This window comes from Scatophagus argus, chromosome 7 (assembly GCF_020382885.2).
Source record: "Scatophagus argus isolate fScaArg1 chromosome 7, fScaArg1.pri, whole genome shotgun sequence".
NCBI classification, from domain to species: Eukaryota; Metazoa; Chordata; class Actinopteri; family Scatophagidae; genus Scatophagus; species Scatophagus argus.
Window position 1 is genome coordinate 25,002,886 of NC_058499.1, and position 24,884 is coordinate 25,027,769.

At 42.0% G+C, this 24,884-nt stretch overlaps 3 protein-coding genes across 6 annotated transcripts in view; all 3 read right to left on the reverse strand.

Annotated features, from left to right (window-relative positions):
• The window catches only part of tango6 (transport and golgi organization 6 homolog (Drosophila)), a 29,724-nt gene extending 18,005 nt beyond the window's left edge, over window positions 1-11,719 (reverse strand). Inside the window, exons 1-11 of the mRNA XM_046394708.1 lie at window positions 11,531-11,719; window positions 10,533-11,194; window positions 9,331-9,453; window positions 6,116-6,275; window positions 5,512-5,618; window positions 3,804-3,966; window positions 2,996-3,063; window positions 2,145-2,257; window positions 1,152-1,328; window positions 849-975; window positions 461-664 (exon numbers count right to left, since the gene is read on the reverse strand). Coding sequence (XP_046250664.1) covers window positions 461-664; window positions 849-975; window positions 1,152-1,328; window positions 2,145-2,257; window positions 2,996-3,063; window positions 3,804-3,966; window positions 5,512-5,618; window positions 6,116-6,275; window positions 9,331-9,453; window positions 10,533-11,194; window positions 11,531-11,582 — 1,956 coding nt within the window. The 5' untranslated portion in view covers window positions 11,583-11,719. The remainder of the gene's footprint in view (window positions 1-460; window positions 665-848; window positions 976-1,151; window positions 1,329-2,144; window positions 2,258-2,995; window positions 3,064-3,803; window positions 3,967-5,511; window positions 5,619-6,115; window positions 6,276-9,330; window positions 9,454-10,532; window positions 11,195-11,530) is intronic.
• Window positions 11,720-16,431: 4,712 nt separating this feature from the next.
• Window positions 16,432-17,715, reverse strand: LOC124061477 (probable peroxisomal membrane protein PEX13). Of its 3 annotated transcripts, XM_046393327.1 has the most exons (5): window positions 17,583-17,619; window positions 17,395-17,487; window positions 16,987-17,315; window positions 16,583-16,944; window positions 16,432-16,496 (listed from the first exon to the last, which is right to left on the reverse strand). In XM_046393327.1, exons 2-4 carry the CDS (start codon window positions 17,397-17,399, stop codon window positions 16,592-16,594), a joined length of 687 nt encoding a protein of 228 aa, XP_046249283.1. In that variant the 5' UTR covers window positions 17,400-17,487; window positions 17,583-17,619; the 3' UTR covers window positions 16,432-16,496; window positions 16,583-16,591. The 3 variants fall into 3 exon arrangements, with proteins under 3 accessions (XP_046249283.1, XP_046249281.1, XP_046249282.1); XM_046393325.1 differs by having other exon boundaries at window positions 16,583-17,315; XM_046393326.1 differs by lacking the exon at window positions 17,395-17,487 and having other exon boundaries at window positions 16,583-17,315; window positions 17,583-17,715.
• A 4,531-nt stretch (window positions 17,716-22,246) lies between these two features.
• On the reverse strand, window positions 22,247-23,518 carry LOC124061478 (probable peroxisomal membrane protein PEX13). Of its 2 annotated transcripts, XM_046393328.1 has the most exons (4): window positions 23,365-23,518; window positions 23,195-23,289; window positions 22,404-23,115; window positions 22,247-22,317 (listed from the first exon to the last, which is right to left on the reverse strand). In XM_046393328.1, the coding sequence occupies exons 2-3, from the start codon at window positions 23,197-23,199 to the stop codon at window positions 22,413-22,415; spliced, it is 708 nt and encodes a 235-aa protein (XP_046249284.1). In that variant the 5' UTR covers window positions 23,200-23,289; window positions 23,365-23,518; the 3' UTR covers window positions 22,247-22,317; window positions 22,404-22,412. The 2 variants fall into 2 exon arrangements, with proteins under 2 accessions (XP_046249284.1, XP_046249285.1); XM_046393329.1 differs by lacking the exon at window positions 23,195-23,289 and having other exon boundaries at window positions 23,365-23,497.
• Window positions 23,519-24,884: the final 1,366 nt, after the last annotated feature.

Genomic DNA, 24,884 nt, shown 5'->3' on the forward strand with positions numbered 1-24,884 from the left:
TCCTGCTTGACACCGACGACTGTTATTACCACCTGTTATATTTCTACCTTGTTATTTTTACTACTATTACTACAACTACTATCATTGTTGTTAATACTGTCATTGTCATTCCAGTTCATTCTGTTGTTATGCATCTCTGTTTAAGGCACCTCAATTTTTCTTACTACAACGTAAAAACAAACACCATCTGTTGTTTCCAGCAGCAGCAACAACAACAGAAGCCCAAACTAATGATTGTTGGAAGGAGCGCTTTTTGTTAAAGAGGAGCTAACCAGGGGACCTTACAGTCTCTAGTGTATTACTTGTGAATCAAAAGAATTCAGAAGTGCAGAAATACCCAAGAGCATTTAATATGCACTAGCTGGCACAGAAGGTGTGCATACTGGTGGCAGTGGAAGTGTAAAGTGGGGGTTTGAAAGCATGTCTGCTCCCTCTGTCGAGTGTGTATCTCCCCACTCACCTGTGTGCTTTTTCTCAGCAGCACTGTATGATGCAGAGACTCAACCATCACAGCCAACACCTGAAGCAGAGCGAGTCTTTGGCCTTGCTTCTCAGCTCGACCCAGCACCTGCTGCTCCACCTCCAGAAGTGTCATGGCTGACACATCCAAATTCTGTTCATCTTCCTTGTCTTCATCATCTGCAGATGTCCAGCTGGTCAAGTCCTGCATGAGAACAAAGGCTGGCTGAGGTCACCTTCTCCATAAACAACAGAAACACTATACAACAGAATACATACATTACAACCTCACAATTGCAACACAGTTGAACAAATATCTCTGCCAGCAAAACTAAAAACAAATGAGTGTTTATTGATTGACTAGGATGAATCATGTGTGTGCTCATTACCTGCAGCAGGTCCAGGAAGAAGTCTCCTGGAAGGTCACAGTCTTTGAGTTCAGCCAGCAGCTGCATCAAGCACTCCAGCCTCCACTGCTCCCCTGACAGCTTCTCATAGAGAGCATCATCCTCATCGCTGGGAGACAAGAACAGAGAAGTGAGGCAAGAAAAGTTAAACTGATAGTCATCAGGTCAGAAAGAAAAAAAAACATAGCAAAGAAAAAAAAAGGCATGACATCTCAAAATATCTTAAGCATTATGTCTTTGCTGTGACAATCATTTTTAAGAGCACAACATGGACGCGTGAGTGACCTGCAGCTTTCTCTGGAGCAGAGTCTGGCTCCTCCATCACTGCCTGGGGTGAAGTGGAGGTCTGCTGCCAATATGTTCTTCTGTCCCTGCAGGCCTGACAGCCGCCTCAGTGCTGACAGGGCTTCTGACGTCTCCGTGTGGCTTAGGTACCACAGTAAAATTTCCTGACAGGGGGTGCTGTGCAGCACAGAATACACACAACTCATTTTCAGTGTTTGATTTTAGATCTTTGTAACGGTTCACGTATGCTTCACATTTCTGCTGACTATTTCCAAAAGCAAAAATTTCTGAAATGATTTCCTTCAAGTGTTTGGGTTTTCAGAACACATTAAAAAAAAGATTAAGACTGAAAAATATAGGTAAGCATTCATAGTACAATTTTCTCTCATGGGGTAATGCAGTTGTAAATGTATTATGTAATATGATATATGTAATATGTATGACTGATGCCATTACATCATTTCACTTTTCATGAAAAACTGACATTATCTCAGATGTCCTTAGGACAACGTGACATAAACCAAGATAACATAACCTGTCATAAACATGTCACAGCAGGCCTAATTAGCAAACTATTTCACACTGTGTGTTTACATTATTTCATGTATCCTTGATTTTCACATTGGCTGTATAATTTGGATTTGTCATCAAGATGTCATTAAATGTTATAAGGTTAGTTTACTAACAGAGAATAAGTAATGAGGAGATTGAGGGGATTTATTTGTTACTAAAGTAAGATAACCCCTAAATGCTGCTAATCTCAAGTCAGTGTTATGCACACCACTTTTATGCACAAATTGTTACCCACTGCAACATTGTGACTCTGGACAACAATGGAACTCTGAGGCAAAGAAGAAGGTTTTGAATACACATACATCATGTGTTGTTAGAGTAAAATTGATCAGATCAAATATGTAAAACAGTAACAGGATTGCCTAGAAAATGTCAAAGTGGTCAAAATAAAATCTCAGGGAATGACACAAAGAAAATTACCGTAGGTGAGAGACATTCTGCTTGGTGAAACAGAAGAGTATGAAGATGACAGGAAGAACTTGTTCTAGGGCTTTGAGGAGAGAAGCTGACGGACTGTTTCCAACCACCCAGATCTGACAGCAACAGGAGACACAAGAGTAAAGACACTACAAATACTGTCTGAGAGGCATAACAAAGATTAGAGAATATGATCAATTTACCCTGTTTCAGTGCAATGAGCCTAGATCGAAAAGAAAACATCACTAAATGTCACTATACATAGTTTGGAGGCTAGAAGACCTGGCCAAAATTTGCATCATGATCTGATCACGATGCGCCCAGGGAGCAAATTGGGGGTTAAGTGCCTTGCTCAAGGGCACATCAGCCGGCTAATGGGGGGTGGGGACATTATCACTCCACCACACTCAAATGACCATCGGGGTCAGAGCGGGGAATCAGTCCACCGACCTTCCGATTTATGGACCACCTGTTCTGCCTCTTGAGCTGTCACAACCCACTGCACCATTAAACCGTTTTTTTTTTTTTAAAATATTGTGTTAAAAATCATAATAAAAACAGTTCATTATTTTACTTTACTTGTTTATTTTTTGGCACAAGCTCCTCATCCACTACTAGCTTTTTAGCTAGCAGTGCCTTTTACAATATGTCACCTAAGGAAGAGCCATGCAAAGTAATCCGTCCAATCAGTATAACCATCTAGCTAACTGCATCACTCTGCTGGTTTCGTTTATGTAGCACAGATCTGCTTACCAATGAAGTTATGTGAAGTTATGTACTTTGTCTTGACACCTTACCAACAGTATGAGCTGTTATCATTTTAGTGTTTAATGGGTGCTTCTGGGTGTTTTCACCTTGTACACGTCCTCTATACAACATGTCAGCTCCCATTCCTCCATAACAGTTTGAGAATGACCTTCATCTGGAACACAAATATATGCACCACTGTGACAAGGTGACAATAGCTAACAGGACAACAACTACTAATCTGTTTTCCTGATAGAAAACACATATAAACACAACCAGAGTATGGATAACACATGTACACATATAAATACAGCATAAGAGCTTTTCAAATAAAAAATATCGGCAATATACACCAATCAGCCACCACAAAAATCAATTCACAACATCAATTTCACCACTGACAAGTGAGCTGAATAACACTCATCTGTTTACAGTGCAACGTTCTGCAGGGTTCCTTGGGTTCTGGCAATCAAGTCAATGTTTTTGACACACAGCACCCACCTAGACATTGCAGAATAAATGCACCCCTCACCCACCCACCAATGGCGACGGCCACCCCCTCAATGCGTAAGACCCAAAGACATTCCGAAGTCGGTGACCACAAAATACCCCCAGAGGTCCTGTGTCCCTTTCCCTCAAAGGTCAGAGCTGTTGCACAAAGTGGACCTACAAAATTATATTATATATTAATATATAATAATAAATATTATTATATTGTTTCTTTTTTTCCTTATTTTATAAACATTTAATTATTCATTTTCTTCAAGTGACTATATTTATCTGTACTTATTCTGTCCTTGTCCCGTCTAGAATCAATAAAGACCATCTTATCTTAAAAAAGATGTTGCTACGGCTCCATATGTGCACATCCACTTTGAACGTAACACATATGTATGAGATGAGGATGTTACTGACTGGGAACAGCGGTGCAGCGGTGGAGAGGAGCGAGCACAGGAGTCAGCAGGTACTGCTGGGCAAAGCCAGGCTTCTCCTGCACCATAGAGAGCACCGCCCTGGTGGCCACACGCTGAAACTGTTGGGCTGTCAGCTTGTCCTTAAAGTGCAGGAGGTCAAGCATCTAGAAAACAAATACAAACAATACACAACACATCAAATAAACACTTATCATGCAGTTCAACTCACACTCGCCAAGACACTCCAGATATTATGGACATTTTGAGATTATTGCAACTTCTTTTGTGGTTTTGCCCATATTTTCTTGTCACATACAATAACATCATATCCAACCAAGTAATTACTGACAGTTGTGAACATAGCGATATTGCCACAATAAAATCTGAGAGAACAACATACATGAGTAGTCAACTGTTCACACAAATAAGAGACACAGCAGCAATTCATCCCACTTATTCAAACCACTTTACTTGGAGGTCAAATGAAATGAGCACATCTGAAATGTTGGTAAATATCAGTAATCCCTCATGGCACAGGAAAACTGTGTGCCGCAGTTCAAAGCGGAACCAGAGAGTGGGTCTGGAATCTGTAATGGAAGCTCAGCTAAGAGACAGCCTGTGTAATAATTTTATGTTCATCTTCAATTCTTCTTTCAAATTAGGTGAGCCTGGGTCTTTGTTCTACACAGACCTATTTCCTGACTGCTGACTTTTGCTCCATCTGACTCCTTTTATGCAGTACCGCATATGTGAGAAAAATAACCTGCCAATTGGAATAAATCCTCTGGATCAACCTGTATTGCAGCTGAGGAGACCCAGGAGTTTGAGTGAGCTTTCAAAGTACTTACTTTTTTTTTTTTTTTTTACTTTGGCAGTCAGGGTGGCTTATGTGGGCTTTTGCATAACAGCCTAGAGATCACGGAAATGCTGTTCCCAAGAAATGATGATGCCAGTCGAGTAGATGAAAAAAATGTTGGTACACTATTAGTTACACTGTGTAGTTTTTTTCTTCCTTGGAAAGGAATTTAATTCAATCTAATTGTCAATATTAAGTATCTACCCTGTATAGTTTTTTTTTTCGACTCCTTCCACCTTATTGCTGTCCTTGTGCTGCTGTAACAATGCAAATTTCCCTACTGCGGGACAAATAAAGGAAATTCTTATTTCTCAAGGCCAAAGGAGATAATCTTAAACTCAGAGAGGTCATAGGGGCAGGTGAATACAGTTTTATCCCTGTTATTTTCATCCGACCTGCACTGCCAACAGCCACTGATGAGGTCATTAGAGGAGAAAACAGGAGAATCAGCCGGTGAGTTCAGAAATTCCTAGAGTTGGATGAGCGTCACTTCAGGTCACAGCACAGTTTAATGAGGTTCACACAGATCCTTATGGTAATGAGGACGACTGGAGACAGAGCAGCAGAAGATGAGGATTCCATGACAGTTGCCAGCATCTACTCCACTAGCTCATTCATCACCTTGAGTTTTGATGGGGAAACTCCTTTCAAGTGGAAAAAAGTTCGGTGTAACAAACATTTTTGTGTGTCTGTTATGTTAATGTTAGTGAGGGCAGGATGAGCTGCAGGTCTGGGGTTGGCAACCTAAAACCTAGATGCCCACATTTTAGTTTGAGCTCTGACACGGGTTCCGTGGCTTGACCGGTTTGTGTGTGTGTGTGTGTGTGTGTGTGTGTGTGTGTGTGGAGCACACCTGAGGACAGACTTCCCTGTAGTAGTTATCTGCTGAGGCAGACTGTTGAGGGCAGGTCACCAGGATCCTGGCCACACCGTCACATTTCCTCCAGTCTGACTCATCCCCTAGAGGACCAGAACATTGTTTTAGTTAGGTCTGAAGGTTTCCCATACATTCATTTATTTGTGGATGCCTGCCACAACATCAGTATGTGTGAGGGGGAAAGAAAACTGAGGAAAAAGCATGGTGAACAAATTGAATCAGTTTACAAGTAAAATAAAAGAATTAAGTAAAATTTTAAAGTGGAAATAAGAAATACCCTAAATACTAGAAATTGAACAATTAATGCATTCTTTCACATAAGGTCAGGTTCAAGTTCCATTCAAAAGGTAAAGTACAAGATGCACAACAAATGATCTCAGAGAGGCAAACAGTGCAATGGAGATTAAGTGAAACTAGTAAACTAGTAAAGCTAGTAAAGCTCTCCTGTGTTGTTATTGTTCATCTAGAATGGGTGAAATGCTTTACATTTGAGGATGCATTTGAGTCTCAACTTGTTTCAGTCAGACTGAGCTCCTTACTCCCTTTCAATTCTTTCATCATTACCTCCCCTCCAACTCACCTGTTCCTCCCCCCAGGATGGCTCTGACTACAGCCTGGACACCATTAGGCTGCATGAGACGCTCAGACAGCAGCTGACCACACAGACGCCTCAGCCAGGCCGGAGCTGATCCCAGAGCTGCCCTGCTGCTGGAACCACTGGATCGGCCCACTGCACCAGACTGAAAGGAGGAACAGAGGCAAAGGAAGCTTTACAGTGAGCCGCGCAAACATCTGAACTGGCAAATGTGAATGAGAAAGAAATCTTTGACAGAATTTCTCAAATTATTTTTGCTGCTGTATAGAGGGAGACTGTTTAGTGTCATGTGATAAATTACATTAATAGGTGTCATGTGGAGTTTTTGGAGAGCAGAAACGCAATGGAGCAATGTTTTTCTGAGCTGCACCACATAATGTTTGCGCATGTATTGTACAAGACACACTGCTGCCAATGGTGATTGCAATTCTACGCAATGTACACACAACTTCTGCTTGTTCACAAGAAAACTCTGAAGCTTTAATAACAGAAGTCTGTCGTCTTTGCCTCCTCTCTTATACTGAAATGTAGTTTTTAAATCACTATATAAAGCATACCCAACTCACTGCCACACAGTATTGTAGTTCTGATGAAATTATTTGGAAACTCAGGAAACTGTAGCAACTTTTCAATTTTGATTTTCTTTGCATTATACAGTGGTATGAAAAAGTTTGGGCACCCCTGATCATTTTCAGGATTTTCCTTTATAAATCATTGGTTGTTCGGATCAGCAATTTCAGTTAAATATATCATATAGCAGACAAACACAGTGATATTTCAGAAGTGAAATGAAGCTTATAGGATTAACAGAAAGTGTGCAACAATTACTTAAACAACATTAGGCAGGTGCATAAATTTGGGCACCCTTGTTGTTTTATTGATTTGAGTACCTTTAGCACTAATTATTGGAACACAAAGTTTGTTTGGTAAGCTCATTGACCCTTGACCTACATACACAGGTGAATCCGATCATGAGAAAGGGTATTTCAGGTGGCCAGTAGCAAGTTGTTCTCCCTTTTGCATCTTCTCTGAGGAGTGGCAACATGGGAGCCTCAAAACAACTCTCAAATGACCTGAAAACAAAGATTGTCCAACATCATGGTTTAGGGGAAGGATACAAAAAGCTGGCTCAGAGATTTAAGCTGTCAGTTTCCACTGTGAGGAACATAGTGAGGAAATGGAAGACCACAGGCACAGTCCTAGTTAAGGCCCGGAGTGGCAGGCCAAGAAAAATCTCTGATAAGCAGAGGCGAGGAATGGTGAGAACGGTCAAACTCAACCCACAGACCAGCTCCAAAGACCTACAACATGATCTTGCTGCAGATGGTGTCACTGTGCATCGTTCAACTATTCAGCGCACTTTGCACAAGGAGATGCTGTATGGGAGAGTAATGCGGCGGAAGCCTTTTCTACGCACATGCCACAAACAGAGTCGCTTGAGGTATGCTAAAGCACATTTGGACAAGCCAGCTTCCTTTTGGAATAAGGTGCTGTGGACTGATGAATGTGAAATTGAGTTATTTGGACATAACAAGGGGCGGTATGCATGGCGGAAGAAGAACACAGCATTCCAAGACAAACACTTGCTACCCACAGTAAAATTTGGTGGTGGTTCCATCATGCTGTGGGGCTGTGTGGCCAGTGCAGGTACTGGCAATCTTGTAAAAGTTGAAGGTCGCATGGATTCCAGTCAGTATCAGCAGATTCTTGCCAACAATGTTCAAGAATCAGTGACAAAGTTGAAGTTGCGCCGGGGCTGGATACTTCAACAAGACAACGACCCCAAACACTGCTCAAACTCTACAAAGGCATTCATGCAGAGGAACAACTACAACGTGGAATGGAATGGCCATCTCAGTCCCCAGACCTGAACATTATTGAAAATCTGTGGTGTGATTTAAAGCGGGCTGTCCATGCTCGGAAACCATCAAACCTGACTGAACTGGAGATTTTTTGTAAAGAAGAATGGTCAAAAATACCTTCAACCAGACTCCAGACCCTCATTGGAAGCTATAGGAAGCGTTTAGAGGCTGTTATTTCTGCAAAAGGAGGATCTACGAAATATTGATGTCATTTTTCTGTTGTGGTGCCCAAATTTATGCACCTGCCTAATGTTGTTTAAGTAATTATTGCACACTTTCTGTTAATCCTATAAACTTCATTTCACTTCTGAAATATCACTGTGTTTGTCTGCTATATGATATATTTAACTGAAATTGCTGATCCGAACAACCAATGATTTATAAAGGAAAATCCTGAAAATGATCAGGGGTGCCCAAACTTTTTCATACCACTGTACTGCACTATTCAACAGCTTTATATGAAAGCCCAACATCACTTTTAGTCATCCCCTTTTCTATTCCAAAATAATGTCAACATGGTTATTTTTAACATGTTATTAATCCATTTTCAAACTTTTTTGTCTCAGCCAGCTAGAGCGGCATGTTTGCAGACAAAAAAGCAATTTAATTCCAACTGGACACTAACAGAGAAAAATGTATTTGTATAACATGAGGTCACACACAGTACCAAAACAAGTGAGCATTATCAGTCGATTTTACATTTACTCTCAACTCTAAGAAGTGTTTAGTGTCTTTCAGCTCATTGTTTTGATTTTACAGCCTATAACTTTATTGTTTCAGCTCAGTCTCACAGCTCTCACCAGCAAAGCTGCTGTGTTTTCAGCACAAAACCTCTGACGAACCTCCTGGACGAAACCATATAGCAGCTAAAAGTCCAGATATATTTGTCAGAAGTTGGTGGAGGCCAAAATGAAGCTATAATTAGAGTGAATAGAAGATATGAACATACTGTATATCTGATGGCCAGAAAGTAAATGAATGCTAACGCCGCTCAGTGTCTGCTGTATGAGTAAACTGTCTGGTAACATGTTCACCGTATCAACAATGTTACTATGTATATTAACAGCTTGCTGCAGATTAAATTAGTGTTGCATACTATAAATTAGAACATTTTTAAAAAGACAGGTGGAATTAGTGAATGTTAGATTGAAAAATAAAGCATCCTGTTCTCTATTTTGTGGCTGGTTTTTAGCTGAGATCAGTTAAAACTGAAATGATCCCTGTTTTTTCCTGAAATCGTGACCTCATTCTTCAATGGTTAGGATTTAGGACACTGTTAACATCTAAGCAGGAGCAGCAGCAGCGCTATACGATTTCAAATATTTATCAAATGCACACCTGTTTGGGGCCACCTTGGAGAATTAGTAGCTCCTTGATAACAATTGGCTGGTAGACTTTTCCCAGAAGACTTTTGAGGGCTTCCCTGCAAGTTCGACATTCCTCAGCACTGAGCTCTTGCACCTTTCAAAAGTTTGAAGAAGAAGAAGAAGAAAAACAGATGTTGTTTATTTGTTATGACTGCATGCATCAAATGTATTTTTGACTAAAAGAAGACCATTTAACAACACTTCAATGATAGGCTGAGATAGATTGATAGATAGATAAATAGATACTTTATTGATCCCCAACGGAAATTCACATTAGCTTAAGTTTAGCTTAGCTTAAGAAGACTTTCTATGAGAGGAAATACACCAATTTTACAGTTTACAGGTTTTGGGAAGTATTACAGCATATATGAAATAAGTCAGCCACCCTGTGATTGACTGGCAACCAGTCCCGGGTGTCCCCGGCATCTTGCCTGTTTTCAGCTGCAAAGGCCCCGGTCACCCCGCAACCCTGATGGATATGCGGTTTAGAAAATGGATGGATGGATGTTTGTGGCTCCAGAGGAGGCTGTGCAAAATTGTCATAAGTGATGTCATTTGAGTCAGTATCAGCTGAAGCTGAAGACTAGAAGTCTAAAAAATTTTTAAAATCTGGGGGCGGTGGAGTCACAAAGAAATGAGCTACATTAGCAGCTAGTAGCATAGCATAAAATAAATGGATAATGTAAGCAGCAGGTGTTGACAAGTAAGAAGAATGTGTGGAGTAAATAAAAGATGTCCCTGTCCTGCTGCATAGATTTTGATTGGTCTTAATGAATGTCCATTGTGAGAATGACAGTGTTATAGAAGTGCAGTGCTAAACTGGTGAAGTACTCTTTTCTGCACTTTATAACTCATTTCTGAGTAGCAATCCGTTTACATATGTTTACACTGTGGCTCTTCAGTCTCTTGTTTTATGCACACAGTCAATCTGGTCGACCTGCTTTCTCTGCACTCTATTGTACTTTATGTAGCATATGTTGGTTTATTTAGTATGTTTAGTCTATTTTCCCACTAACAGTTAGGCCTTGTTTGGTTGTTTGTTTACTTTTGTGCTTACTTTTGGGCTACTGGATGCTTGAATTTCCCTCTGGATCAATAAAGTATCTATCTATCTACTCTTTCACAGTTACTTTTCCAATAGGGGAAAAACAAATCCATATCCTTATGTGTTACCTTCTCCTCTGTGCCACGCCTCTCTGGCCGCTGTGGCTGGTAGCCAAGCTGGCACAATGCTGCCATCACATCACCCAGATGCCGCGTGAACACCAATGTGGCGAGAGATGACAACTCTGCCAACTGCAATAAGACATTTGTGGTGATAAGAAGCCGGCGTCCCACTGCTGGTACTGCCCCACCACAGACAAGGCTTTCCACCATGGCTCCAAATGCTGACCTGCGAGCAAGAGGCACACCCACTCCAGGGGCCAAATAGGGGCAGAGCCCCAGAGAGACCACAAACTGAAGAGCAGCTCCAAGCATCTTCTGCTGGGTGACACTGAGGACATCAGGAGGTAAAGGTGGGGCCATCTCAGGAGTGCATTTTTTAGCTGCAGAGGGAACAGGAGTCTGCTTGAAAAGTTCAAGTTCAACAAAGAGGTGTCGTGCCAAGGTGAGCAGCAGTAAGAGACACTCTTGGACAAAGGCCCATGTGCTGTCTTCTGTATCGCTGCAGAACCAGTCCGCCTCTGCCATCACCTCCTCCCGCAGCCTCCTCACCTCCTCGAAGCTGGTCTCACTTTGAAGCTGCTCCAGAAGACGGGCTCTGTTGGCTCGCAGCACTGCCATGAGAGCCTCTTGGTGTGAGGACTGAGCATCATGCACTGATGACGAGCACTCTACACACAAAAACACGCAGGACGTTGCATTGTGAGTTTTGAATGATTTACTCGTTACTGACTCGCTGATTGAACGCAGTCTGTTTTCCAATGCTGCTGACCGAAAAGCACTTGCATTAAACAATTTTTCAGAACTTAATCACGCTTGCCATCTGTTACAATGTAATGGAAGCAAATCTCATTAGAGGTTAGCAGCTAAAACAAAATGCTACGTTAAATACGCTATGACACTTCCACCCTGTACTACGTAAACATTTATGTAAGAACCGATAAATGTAACGTAATGGTATATTTAGTTAGATACATCATCCCCAGTCTGTCAAACTATTCACTTACCGCCAAGAGGTTTCGTGAGAATATTTAACGCTGAGAGGATAGCTGAGGTCATCTTCCCATCACACAGAAACTTACTTTACAGTCATGTACACATTTAAGTATGAATTAACTTTACAGCGCTTGTTTTTAACGCGAACGAACTAGGCTCAGGTATCATGCTGCCCAAAACTGCTCAAATGGCACCGAAAATATACGTCACCAGGACGTCGCCGTCATGACCCGCCTCACTTTGCCTCTGATTGGTTAAATTGGTTAAACCTTGTTGTTTTCTTTGGTTTGGTTGGTTAGGTTTTGGCATAAGAAGTACGATTGGTTTAAGTCAGGGTAAGAATATCAAGGTAAGCCAATCAGAGGCCAGAGTAGGTCGGGCTATACCTTTTGATTCCATTGCGGATTGTCATTTGATATTTTCATTATTTTGACCTCATTTAGTCTGTTACATCTTTCTGTTCAGCTTACTCTAATTAGTCCTGTAAGTCGGGTTGTTCATATTGGCATTAAATGTTGCAAATTGCAAATAGCTGCAAATATAGATTGTGTGCCACCATCTCTCCTCACAGCCACAACAAAAGCTACAGAAAACTGTATAATAATCAAGTATTTCTGTGTCCTACGGGCATCTTGTATATGAGTTTGCCTGATGACCATTCTCTAGTTGTGATGGAGCACCCCCTGCTGGATATCATGACATAAACGGACTAAAGACCTTGCTGTAAGTGTATTGTCAGCAAAAGTTAACAGCTGCATTCAGACAATAGGCTTTTCTGAAGTAGTCTCATTGCATCCAGTTCGTGATTCACGTATTAGCATCAACACACTTTTTGCCACTGGTATTTTGCAGAGTTTAATATTTAGCCACGATGCCCCAACAGTATAAGTTACACTGTAACTTTTGGAATCTAATTGAGCCTGTGCAGTATTACTGCTGGCCTCTTGAGAACAACAAACTACAAACAAGTAATGTGGTCATATAACAGTAGGGCTATACACAAATCCTACTGTCATATGCTGTTTTTGAAGGTGCAACACCTCAGCTATATTTTCTTAATCCAATTTAAATTATACAGGGGGTGTTACTTGCTACACTTACAGAATGTTAACATATCAAAGAGGGGAGAAGCCAGCAGAAGAGATGTCCCAGCTGACAACAGGTGAGAGGCAGGGTATGCCCTTGACCGGTGGCCAGTCAATTGCCGAGTCAACACACAAAGATAGACAATAACACACTCACAGACTCACATCTAGGGGCAATGTAGAGTAGCAAATTGTTTTTGAGACTGTGGGAGGAAGCTGAAGAACCAGGATAAAATCTATGAGGGCAAAGGAAGAACATACAAACTCCACAAACCTGGACTCCAACCTGGAACCCTCTGACTGTGAGGCAACTGCGCTAACCAGTGCACCACCCCTGCTACATTTACACAACTGAGTATTGGTGAGCACAGGATGTTCAGTGAAAAATGGTTAAACTCAGTGAGGTAGCACTCCTTTCCCTTGATGTGACATGAACATCTGGGTCGAAGAACACCCTCAGGAAACTTGATTCCGTTTGTTTAAGAAGCAAATTTCTTGTGTCAGACAGGTGGCAGCAGCTGAGCAATAATGTCCAGCAGAGGGCGTTTCACCATTAACTAGAGGATGTTTCCCTACTAAACTTGTCAACAGATAGTATGTGGGATAGCATATCAGGAGATCAAGTATGGTGACCATATTGATATTCTGTGGACTCTCATGTAGCATGACAGGGAAGAAACAACATAATGCAAAGAGACTGAAAGGTTCTGCTCACACTTACTGTGTTTTTGACTGATGAGACCCCTGGGCAGGTTAAAGATCAGTGGAGCTGTGATACAGGTTGCCCAGGGTCACCAAATACTATTATTCATCCATCCATTTTCTATACCGCTTATCCGTCAGGGTCGTGGGGGGGCTGGAGCCTATCCCAGCTGACTACGGGCCAGAGGCAGGGCACACCCTGGACTGGTCACCAGTGAGATGTGGGGCTGAACAAATACTGTTAAGAATGATGAAGGTGGAAGTTAGATGTTGTGCAAACTGTTGAAGAATTGGGACTGGCAGTTGTTTTTTTTTTGTTTTTTTTAAAAAAAAAAAAACAAGCTACATACAAGTTCTTCAAAGTTGTCTTGACCAGCATGCAGCTCTAAACAGTTAATGTAACGTTCCAAATGCTTAAATGCAATCAAAACACTTGATACACATCCCAGAATCAACTCTTGCACCAGGACACTGACAACATTTGCATCCTAAAAAGAAAACTTCTTGACATAAAACACACCAACAGCTAGTCGCATTACAGTATTTTTCACTAGTGGTTGCCGACTCAGTGACTCTGAGTCAAAATCTCCAATCAAAGCTTTCAGTTTACAAAGGATACACTGAAAGAGAGATGTGAGATTTGGTGCAATTAAATACAATATCAGTAAACCTAGCTGTGTTAGATAGGCCAAAGTGAGGCAAAGTCATCCAACTTCTGAAATTTTTCAGTATCCAAAATTATGATAACACGTCAGTAATTCTGTACCAGTTTTCCAAAAACTCAAAACAGTAAAGACAATGTAAAAAGCCATCATGGAAGCTTGAATTTTTTTTCAGTATAAGAAAAAAAAAGAAAAAAATGAACATGGTAGCCGTGGCCTAGAGGTTGGAGAAACGGCTTGTGATTGGAGGGTCACCGGTTCGATTCCCCCACCGGACGGGCAGGAAAAACCACTCGGAGGCAGTCCTCAACAGGACTGCTTTGCCTCTGAGTGGTTTTGCCGACATGTCTCAATATTGGTATTAGTGGGGGAGCAGGCTCTCCTGGATGTGAAGTCAACCAGCTGGTCCTCTGGTGTGGTCTGAACAACCTAGAGCTTAACCCGCTCAAGACTGTGGAGATGACAGTGGACTTTAGAAAGACCCCATCCACCTTACCCCCCCTCACCATTCTCAACAGCACAGTGTCTACTGTGGACTCCTTTAAGTTCCTGGGAACCACAATCGCCCGGGATCTCAAGTGGAAGTCCCACGTAGACCTAATCAGGAAAAAGGCCCAGCAGAGGTTGTATTTTCTGCGACAGCTGAAGAAGTTCAACCTGCCTCAGGAGCTGCTGACCATCTTCTACACCTCCATCGTCCAGTCTGTTCTCTGCACTTCCATCACTGTCTGGTTTGGATCGGCCACCAACCAGGACAGAAACAGACTGCAATGGATAATCAGGTCTGCAGAAAAAATCATCGGGGCCGACCTGCCCTCCATTCAGGACTTACCAGTCCAGGGTCAAACAACGGGCAGGAAGCATCACTGCAGACCCCTCACACAAACTGTTTGATCTGCTTCCCTCTGGTAGGCGTTACAGAGCTCTGTATGCCAAGACTACCAGACACAAAAACAGTTTCTTCCCCCAGGCTGTCTCCCTGATCCCCCCGTAAACCACCTGCCATTGTGTGAACCATCACACTGTTTGCACTACATGTACATATATTTATATCTTGTTTTTTCGTTTTGTAAATACTTTATCATTATTATTATTATCATCATTATTTTCTATTTTTTATTTTTTTGTATTTTGAATGGTGCACAGGAGAGAGAAAAATCCAGAGTCAAATTCCTTGTATGGTCACACATACTTGGCAAATAAAGCTGATTCTGTAGGGCAGGGGATGGTGGGGGGAGGTGACAGTTTGTTGTTTGGAGAAGCAGCAGAAGGAGGAGAGGGCCCGGCGGGGGTGGAGGGGTTGGAGTTGAATTGAAGAACATGTTCAACTCGTTAGCACTAATACTAATAAACAATACAATAATACTAATGATATATATATATAATACTATAAACAAAATATAGTATAAGTATACAGTGAGAGAGGCTGTGGAGAGTGTGGCTCAATACAATTTGATTAGATCAACCGCTGCAGGCATAGAACACAGCAGAACCATCTGTGGTGTGATGAGGTCGACCCAGCCTTGTTAAGTGCGAAGGTTGTGTTTCCTTGGCAAAGAAAATTAAGTGTGCTCTTGTGAATTTTTGACTGAGCTATTTCTTGGAATTTTTTTGAAACCTACAGTTGTCCTTATGCATCATTTTACAATCATAATACGTAAGACAAAATAAATAAATGACAAGAAGCCTGTGCCTATAGTATGCTACCAACAAGCCTCACTGGCCTTGTTGGCAACAGTGTGAGATATGGCTGTGGCAGTTTCTTTATGCTCCTCACAATCTGACATCACACATTTTTTGTGGAGAAAATGTGACAAGTGATTATGAAAATACTGACAACACCACCCCATTATGTGAACACACACAAACTCTTTAACACCAAATCACCTAATATCTTATTCACTACTGCAGTACCAATTAAGACTTAGGCAATCCTTTTCGCAACCCTGATTTTCCTTGATAATGCCAAGTTAAACCTGAATAGGTTAAATTCTCCTTTAGTATAGCCCTTTGAGGCCTGCACTACAAAAGCAAGTTTAACAATTCCAGCATCTGTTATCTGGCTGGCTCACTCATAGTTACAAACAAGTAATGCGGTGGCAGCATATTTTCCATACTATACAGATATGACAGACATCTAGACCAACTGCCAGATGCAAGGATGACAATTTGACTTCAGGAAGGACAGTTCACTGGCCTCATGGCTGTTCCATCTCTAAAACTAGCATAGCTACTTGAGAGCACAGCACCCTCAGCCATGTTGGTGCTGCCTCCTTGAATTTCCCCTCAGGATCAATAAAGTATCTACAGTAACTGCCAGGGGTATCATTGCTCTGTCATTGCTTGAATTGCAGCTTTCAAGTCACATGTGAAAATACCACATCATGTAGTTTCTACTTTAAGTCTGTTCAAAAGCATTGCACCAAACAGGCAAGTTCAAAATGAGGAAAGATTTTGTGAAAGTTTTGTGAAACAGTTTATTGGCATCAGATCATGCAACAGCAATGAGACACCTGGAACATTAAGACCTGCAAGGCAGAGACAATCAGTGAGTCAACCGTGACCAGACAGCAGATTGAGAATATTGTAGATTACTGATAGAATTGTGCTTTACCAGATATCTTCAGAAGCCACCCTTGGTTGGTGCCTTAACAGGATCGCTTTGCCTCCCAGTGGTTTTGCCGACATGTCTGGATACTGGCATGAGTGGGGGAGCAGGCTCTCCTGGAGTGTAGCTGATTTGAGAATATACTGATCTTCCTCGTTGGTACCTTGAACGAGTGCTAGAGGAGTACACTGGCTCTAGATCAGACACGTCACTGAAGAATGGCTCAGGGTTTTCGTCACTGGTGCCATAGAAGGTAGCAGGTCCAGAGCCCCAGCTCTCATCTCGAGGGGTCTCAAACCCATAGGAGTCATCCTCTCCATAAGCACTTGCTGAGCTACCATAACCACCTGCTGAGCTACCATAACCACCTGCTGAGCTACCATAACCACCACTATAGCTACCATAACCACCACTATAGCTACTACTTGGTGCACCACTATCATACCCACTAAATTCAGAAGAGCCATAGGCAACCCCATATGTGCCGACCTCAGGGCTGTAATGTTCATCCCTGAAACGATACTCGTCACTGCTGAATGCTGGACCCTCAGCCATGTTGGTGTCGCTACCGTAACTGCCAGGGCCAGGAGTTTTGGCTGCTCCGTCATTGCTTGGGTTGGGTAGACGTGGTAGAGAGGAGCTGCTGCCCGGGTAAGAACTCACCCCTTTTGTTGAATCCCATTGGAATCTGGGAAAGCAGGTTGTGCTTCCAATCAGCAGATACAAGACCCACAACATCCTGCAAACACATTTTATGTGAGGTTACATTGTAAATCAGCAAGTTTCTAATTTGAAGTTACATCACATTACATACTTACATCATTTTGGTTTAGTAAGTGGATAAATCAGGCTGTCCACTCTGTGACTCCTCCCCAAGATAATGCAGAGACAATGTGCAGACAGTAGTTGCCCTATTAACAATTAGTCAAAGTTAAAGTTAAAGTTATTTAAAAAGAAAGAAAACCAACCAACCAACCAACCAACCAACAATATATTTCACACTTACTTCAGGAGTAGCACACACCTTCCACAAGAGCCTCTTTGCAATGTCTTTACAAGCGTCTGAAGCTTCTTTTAAAGGATTCTCAAGACAGCATTAATTGATGGTTAAGTAGAAACAGCTGATAGCAAGGAAACCTGAGGTGTGTTCAAGGTGTTGAAGTTCTGTAATGTTTTTTCTGGTCAAACAAGCAATCCCCCCTTCCCCCAATAGCCCATAAAATATGTTTGATCAGTCTGTTTCACACTGGTATAATCTTTATTCCAGAAAATAGAAAATGGATGGATGGATGTACAGTGCTGTGGGAGCTGAGTGCTCAGCAGTAACAGGTATTAGTTAAAGGTGCCAGTGAGAGGTTAATTAGCCTGGTACATATGAAGGAAAGAGTAGACTAACATGGGAATTTTGAAGGCTGGAGGTGAAAAGGAAGGAATACTACTGCCTAAACCCAAAATTCTGAACCCTCACAGACTAACATTGCCTATATGCAACATGGTGTGAGGGGGCTGTGAATGCTGTATGAAAAATGGGAGAGCAAATTTTTTTTGTATTACATTTATAGATAGATAAAATAAATAGATAGATGACTTTATTCATCCCCGAGGGGAAATTAGGTTGTCATAGCAGCCTGGTATATTTGAATACAATCAAAATACAATAACATGAAATACTGAAGTAGAAAAATAGAATAAAATACACTTGAAGGACACTTGAAAAATGTTTCTCTCCGGCCAAGAGAGTCGGGTACCTCAGGGCCATCAGCTGATTGAAGGTGTAAACAATGCCGGCGGTGTTTCAGGCATGGCTCCCAGTGATCTGGAGAGACCTGAGTGTAATTAAAATGAGGAAAAAGTGTCCAGTACTTTGGAAAAGCATCTCGCCATTGTGCTCTTCCCAATGCAGCAAAACAGCTCCGGCCCATGGTCCAACCGCTTCAGGATCCCCTTCAGTTCGCCTACCAGCCCCGCCTTGGAGTGGACGATGCCATCATCTACCTGCTGAACAGAGTCTACACTCACCTGGACAAGCCGGCAAGCACTGTGAGAATCACGTTCTTCGATTTCTCGAGTGCGTTTGACACCATCAGGCCGGCTCTGCTGGCTGAGAAGCTGACAGCGATGCAGGTGGATGCCCCACTGGTGTCCTGGATCGCAGACTATCTGACGGGCAGACCGCAGTACGTACGCCTGAAGTGCTGCCTGTCAGATGAAGTGATCAGCAACACCGGGGCTCCACAGGGGACTGTCCTCTCTCCCTTCCTCTTCACTATTTACACCACAGACTTTACGCACTGCACAGAGTCCTGCCATCTTCAGAAATTTTCTGATGACTCTGCAGTGGTTGGGTGTATTACTGGGGGGGATGAGAGAGAGTACAGGACGGTAGTGGACAACTTTGTCACATGGAACGGGAAAAACCACCTACAGCTCAATGTGACAAAGACCAAGGAACTGGTGGTGGACCTGAGGAGGACTAAGGCTCCAGTGACCCCTATCAACATCAAAGGGGACACTGTGGAGGTGGTGGAGGAGTACAAATACCTGGGGGTGTACTTTGACCACAAATTGGACTGGTGCAAGAACGTGGACATGGTCTACAGAAAGGGCCAGAGCCGCCTCTACTTTCTGAGGCGGCTGAGGTCCTTCAACATCTGCAGGACGATGCTGAGGATGTTCTATGAGTCGGTGGTGTCCAGTGCCATCACATATGCTGTTGCCTGCTGGGGCAGCTGCCTGAGGGTGAGGGACACAAACAGACTCAACAGAATCATTAAGAAGGCCAGCCATGTTGTGGGAGAGGAACTGGACTCTCTGACAGTGGTGTCTGAGAGGAGGATGTTGTCCAAAATAAGGACGATACTGGACTTTCCCTCTCACCCTCTCCACAATGTGCTGATCGGCTACAGGAGCTCGTTCAGCAACAGACTCATACTGCCACGATGCACCACAGAGCGACACAGGAAATCATTCCTGCCTGTCGCCATCAAACTGTTAAACTCAGCACTGTGACGGACACACTCACTTGTATATACAATGTACATATTGGCTACTTTTACACATTGTACATACCTGTATTTTTTAAATTTTCTTAAAAAATTTTGAATACAGTTTTTGTAAATACCTGTACTTGAGATTTTAGTTTTTGTTTATCCTATTTTTATACTCTGCACTTTTCTCCTTTCTTGGTCGGGAATACTGCATGTGCAATTGTCTGTAGAAACAAGAATTTCCCTCCAGGGATTAATAAAGGAATTCTGATCTGATCTGATCTGACTCTTGTTTTTTTCCTGTTTTAATGTCAAAGATCCTGCATTAGGTCCACACTTGATCACATTTTTATTAGGAATGGTTAAATCATCTGTGCGTAAGGACAAAAAGCGGAGTAAATTAAGTCTGTGATCAGAATAGTTGCTGAGGACCACTACCCCAACACCCAGAGCACTTCACATTCACCATATTCACTTTACCACATTCACTCCACCACATTTTTCACACTGGAAAAGCACCTGAAAGGGGATTTTTATCATGTTTTATCAAACATAGGGGCATCCAAGGGAGGACATTTATGGTGTTTTTTTCTGGATGTGTTATCAGTGTTCGGACGTAAGATTTGTGTTATATAAAGTACATTCATATTTCTTGATACCCATAAATACATGTCACTAACTTGGCTTCTACCCCAGAGTCTCTGTGTTTATCTCTCAGGTTCCCATGAAGCGCAGTTGGACCTCCTGCTGTGGTTCTGCTTGACACCGACCAAAATTAGTATCATTTAAGCATATTTCTACACATTTCTACCTCATTTTCTCTCACTCTCAAGCAACTGGTCAAGGCAGAGGGCTGCTCACCTAGTTTTTCTTCAGTACAGTAATTGCTCATGAGGAAATGTTGGGTCTCTCTGTATTAAAGACTAAGTTAAAGAGTATGAGAGACCTGCTCTAATTGGAAAGTGTCATGAGATAGCTTTTGTTGTCGTTTGGCACACTCTTCAAATGACACAGTCATCTTGAGCATCATCTTACATTTGGCAAATGTTTGTTGATTGCTTTTGAGGGTTTTAAGTGCTGTAGTTTGTTCTCTTTGGAATTTAATGTCTGAAAATACCAGTTCGAAACACATTTGAACGTGCGCAGTGTGTCACTCAGTCTGGTTGCAGATCAACTGTTGTAGAAATGTCTGAGTTAAAGCTGTTACACAAAGATCCATTCAGTTAATTCAAGAATTTCCCTCCAGGGATTAATAAAGGAATTCTGATTCTGATTCTGATTCTAAACAATACAAACACTCATAACAAAGCACACATAGCATCAGGCCGAGTTTTCTAAGGTTTGTAAGGACAAAAACACCTTTTTATAGGAGGATGAAGAGGATTTGATTTAAATGTGCACTATTTAATATTCATGTGAGAATATTAGCTTAAAATGTTCAAAAATTAAATTATGACCAGAATCTGAAGAAATAACATCAATATTATGTCAAAGATAATATTGTGTTACCATAGATATCTGAAATGAATTAAAACTCAACAAAACCATCTTGATTTGTCTTTACATTCTTCCAACAATTACCAGCTTTAGCTTGGTCAAAATAAATCCCTAATTCACTGAGGTAGTTGTGAAAATACTGTGGCTCCACACGCTGTATTTCCACACTGGTGATGTCCACTCTCCCCCTCACTCCTCTCCTGCTGCGGTTTTGTTATCACCAGGGTCATAGTCCAGATGGGATCCACCGTAAATCATTTTGGCACTGTATCCCTCGTCATCAAATTGGCCTCAGAAGCTCAGTTTGGTCCCAGTCCAGCTATGGTCACTGGGAGGCTACTGAACCCAGCTCAATTGCTTGCAGTGTGAACACCAAGATTCCCAGTCCACAGACTTGAATCAGCTAAGAGGCCCAATAGCAGGACAGTTAACAAGCCAAGAGTATTTTGAGCAGCAGTAAGTTCTTACTGTTTGAAGTGACCTTTAACATGTTGCCAATCAGGACAGTAGTTACATTTTAAAACCTGAACTTAAACATTTGCACGTTTGTAAATGCAGAACACCACCCCACCCAAAAAAAAAAAAAAAAAAATTGTATTCTGATGCATTTATAAAATGACAAAGTTCTGATTCTTTTTCCATGTAGAAAAAAAAAAACTGGGTTGAAGCCAACTTAACTGACACAATGGTCTGATAAACAGCTGCCGGATTAAGCACTAGCTAATGTCAGTTATAGCTATAGAGTTCAATGGGAACATCTCCAAGTTAGCAGGCATGGGGTAGAGTCTGTACAAGCTGTACAAATTCCTGGGTTTCACCATTAACTCTGGAAGAAACTTTTGCTGATCCTCTCAACTATGGCTTCCTAGACAAGTCGGGCACAGTAATCTGGTCATGTTTCTCAAAATGCTTCTACCTCAAAAGCAATTCTGCACCAAAACACTCAACCTGCAGTACATAAAAATGCAAGAGCACCTTTCACATTAGTCTAGTGTTACAATGAAAGCCAAAACAATTTGTGCAGCATGCATTACCTTCATCCTATTTAGTCACTTTGTGGTCACATTAACCAAACCTCAAGTCACATGCAAGTGTTGCATGTGAAAATACATCATGTAGTTTCTACTTTAAGCCGGTTCAAAAGTATTGCACCAAACAGACAAGTTCAAAATGAGGAAAGATTTTGTGAAAGTTTTGTGAAACAGTTTATTGGAATCAGATCATGCAACAGCAGTGAGACACCTGGAACATTAAGACCTGCAAGGCAGAGACAATCAGTGAGTCAACCGTGACCAGACAGCAGATTGAGAATATTGTAGATTACTGATAGAATTGTGCTTTACCAGATATCTTCAGAAGCCACCCTTGGTTGGTGCCTTAACAGGATCGCTTTGCCTCCGAGTGGTTTTGCCGACATGTCTGGATACTGGCATGAGTGGGGGAGCAGGCTCTCCTGGAGTGTAGCTGATTTGAGAATATACCGATCTTCCTCGTTGGTACCTTGAACGAGTGCTAGAGGAGTACACTGGCTCCAGATCAGACACGTCACTGAAGAATGGCTCAGGGTTTTCGTCACTGGTGCCATAGAAGGTAGCAGGTCCAGAGCCCCAGCTCTCATCTCGAGGGGTCTCAAACCCATAGGAGTCATCCTCTCCATAAGCACTTGCTGAGCTACCATAACCACCTGCTGAGCTACCATAACCACCTGCTGAGCTACCATAACCACCACTATAGCTACTACTTGGTGCACCACTATCATACCCACTAAATTCAGAAGAGCCATAGGCAACCCCATATGTGCCGACCTCAGGGCTGTAATGTTCATCCCTGAAATGATACTCATCACTGCTGAATGCTGGACCCTCAGGAATGTTGGCGTCGCTACCGTAACTGCCAGGGCCAGGAGTTTTGGCTGCTCTGTCATTGCTTGGGTTGGGTAGACGTGGTAGAGAGGAGCTGCTGCCCGGGTAAGAACTCACCCCTTTTGTTGAATCCCATTGGAATCTGGGAAAGCAGGTTGTGCTTCCAATCAGCAGATACAAGACCCACAACATCCTGCAAACACATTTTATGTGAGGTTACATTGTAAATCAGCAAGTTTCTAATTTGAAGTTACATCACATTACATACTTACATCATTTTGGTTTAGTAAGTGGATAAATCAGGCTATGTCCACTCTGTGACTCCTCCCCAAGATAATGCAGAGACAATGTGCAGACAGTAGTTGCCCTATTAACAATTAACACAGTTATTTAAGAAGAAAGAAAACAAACCAACCAGCCAAAAAATATATTTCACACTTACTTCAGGAGTAGCACACACCTTCCACAAGAGCCTCTTTGCAATGTCTTTACAAGCGTCTGAAGCTTCTTTTAAAGGATTCTCAAGACAGCATTAATTGATGGTTAAGTAGAAACAGCTGATAGCAAGGAAACCTGAGGTGTGTTCAAGGTGTTGAAGTTCTGTAATGTTTTTTCTGGTCAAACAAGCAATCCCTCCTTCCCCCAGTAGCTCATAAAATATGTTTGATCAGTCTGTTTCACACCAGTATAATCTTTATTCCAACTGACTGTACTCCAACAAATAATTATAATTAATTATTTCAGAGTAGAAACAAGTTTTTGGTCATTTAGCATTCAGTGACATAAGACTAAAATCACCTGGGCATCTAAAACGTGCATAAAATCTTCAGTACTGCAAAGTGTTCATCCATAACATTTCAGCTTGGTTGGATGAAGAGTAGCCTTCAGACTCTCGACTTGTCATTGCTAACTGTATTCAGCTTCCTCATGTCTCATTTACATGTAACAAAATGCCTAATAAGGCGGCATGGTGGTCCTGCAGTTAGCACTGTGAGTCCCTGTGGAGTTTGCATGTTCTCCTTGTGCCTTTGTTTGTTTTCTTTGGGTACTCTGGCTTCCCCCCACAGTCCCAAAAATATACACATTAGGTTAATTGGCTACTTTGCATTACTCCTTGGTGTGAGTGTGTGCCTGTGTGTGATTGTTGGTCTTAACAAAGAATATGACTGTTGTTAGTAGGCTACTCACAATTGTCAAATTAGCATCTTAGTATCTGCCACTCTATAGCGTTAGCAGTATATCCGGTCAGACGTGTGCACTTGAATCACATGATGCATTTCAGTCAAGTCTCAAGTCATAAAATTGATGATTTGGTCTTGCAACTTCACTTGAACTTTATGACCAATGACTTGTGACCTCATTTGGACTTGAAGCTTTTGACTTGCCAATACTTGACACCAATGTTCAAGTCCAAAAATTAAAAAGCATGTTATTTCAAAATTTTGCCCCAAATATTATTATTATTTCCATTCATTTTCTGAATCAACTAATGTTATGTAACCATATGTGGCTGAAATGAACAGCTGCCAAGTGATCAATGCAGGTGAACTTTCCATGTGGTGAGAAAGTCTTGGAAGATTATTTACCACACTGGAGATTAAAAATGTTTGTACCAAAATAGTTAGATTATCAAAAGCTATGCTGGGAGTACCCACTGGGTTTTGGTGTCATTCACGTTTGGGGGCAGCTGTGGCCTAGAGGTTCGAGAAGTGGCTTGTGATTGGAAGGTCGCTGGTTTGATTCCCTCACCAGACGGGCAGGAAAAATCTGGGTGTGGTGGAGTGATTAATGTGAAAAATGCTCCTCCCCCTCCATTAGCAGGCTGATGTGCCCTTGAGCAAGGCACTTAACCCCCAATATGCTCCCCGGGAGCTTGATGCTGCCCACTGCTGCATCAAGTGTGTGTGTTTCACCTCATGTAATTTGCCAGGTGTTGCATGTGTGTGTTCAACTAAGGATGAG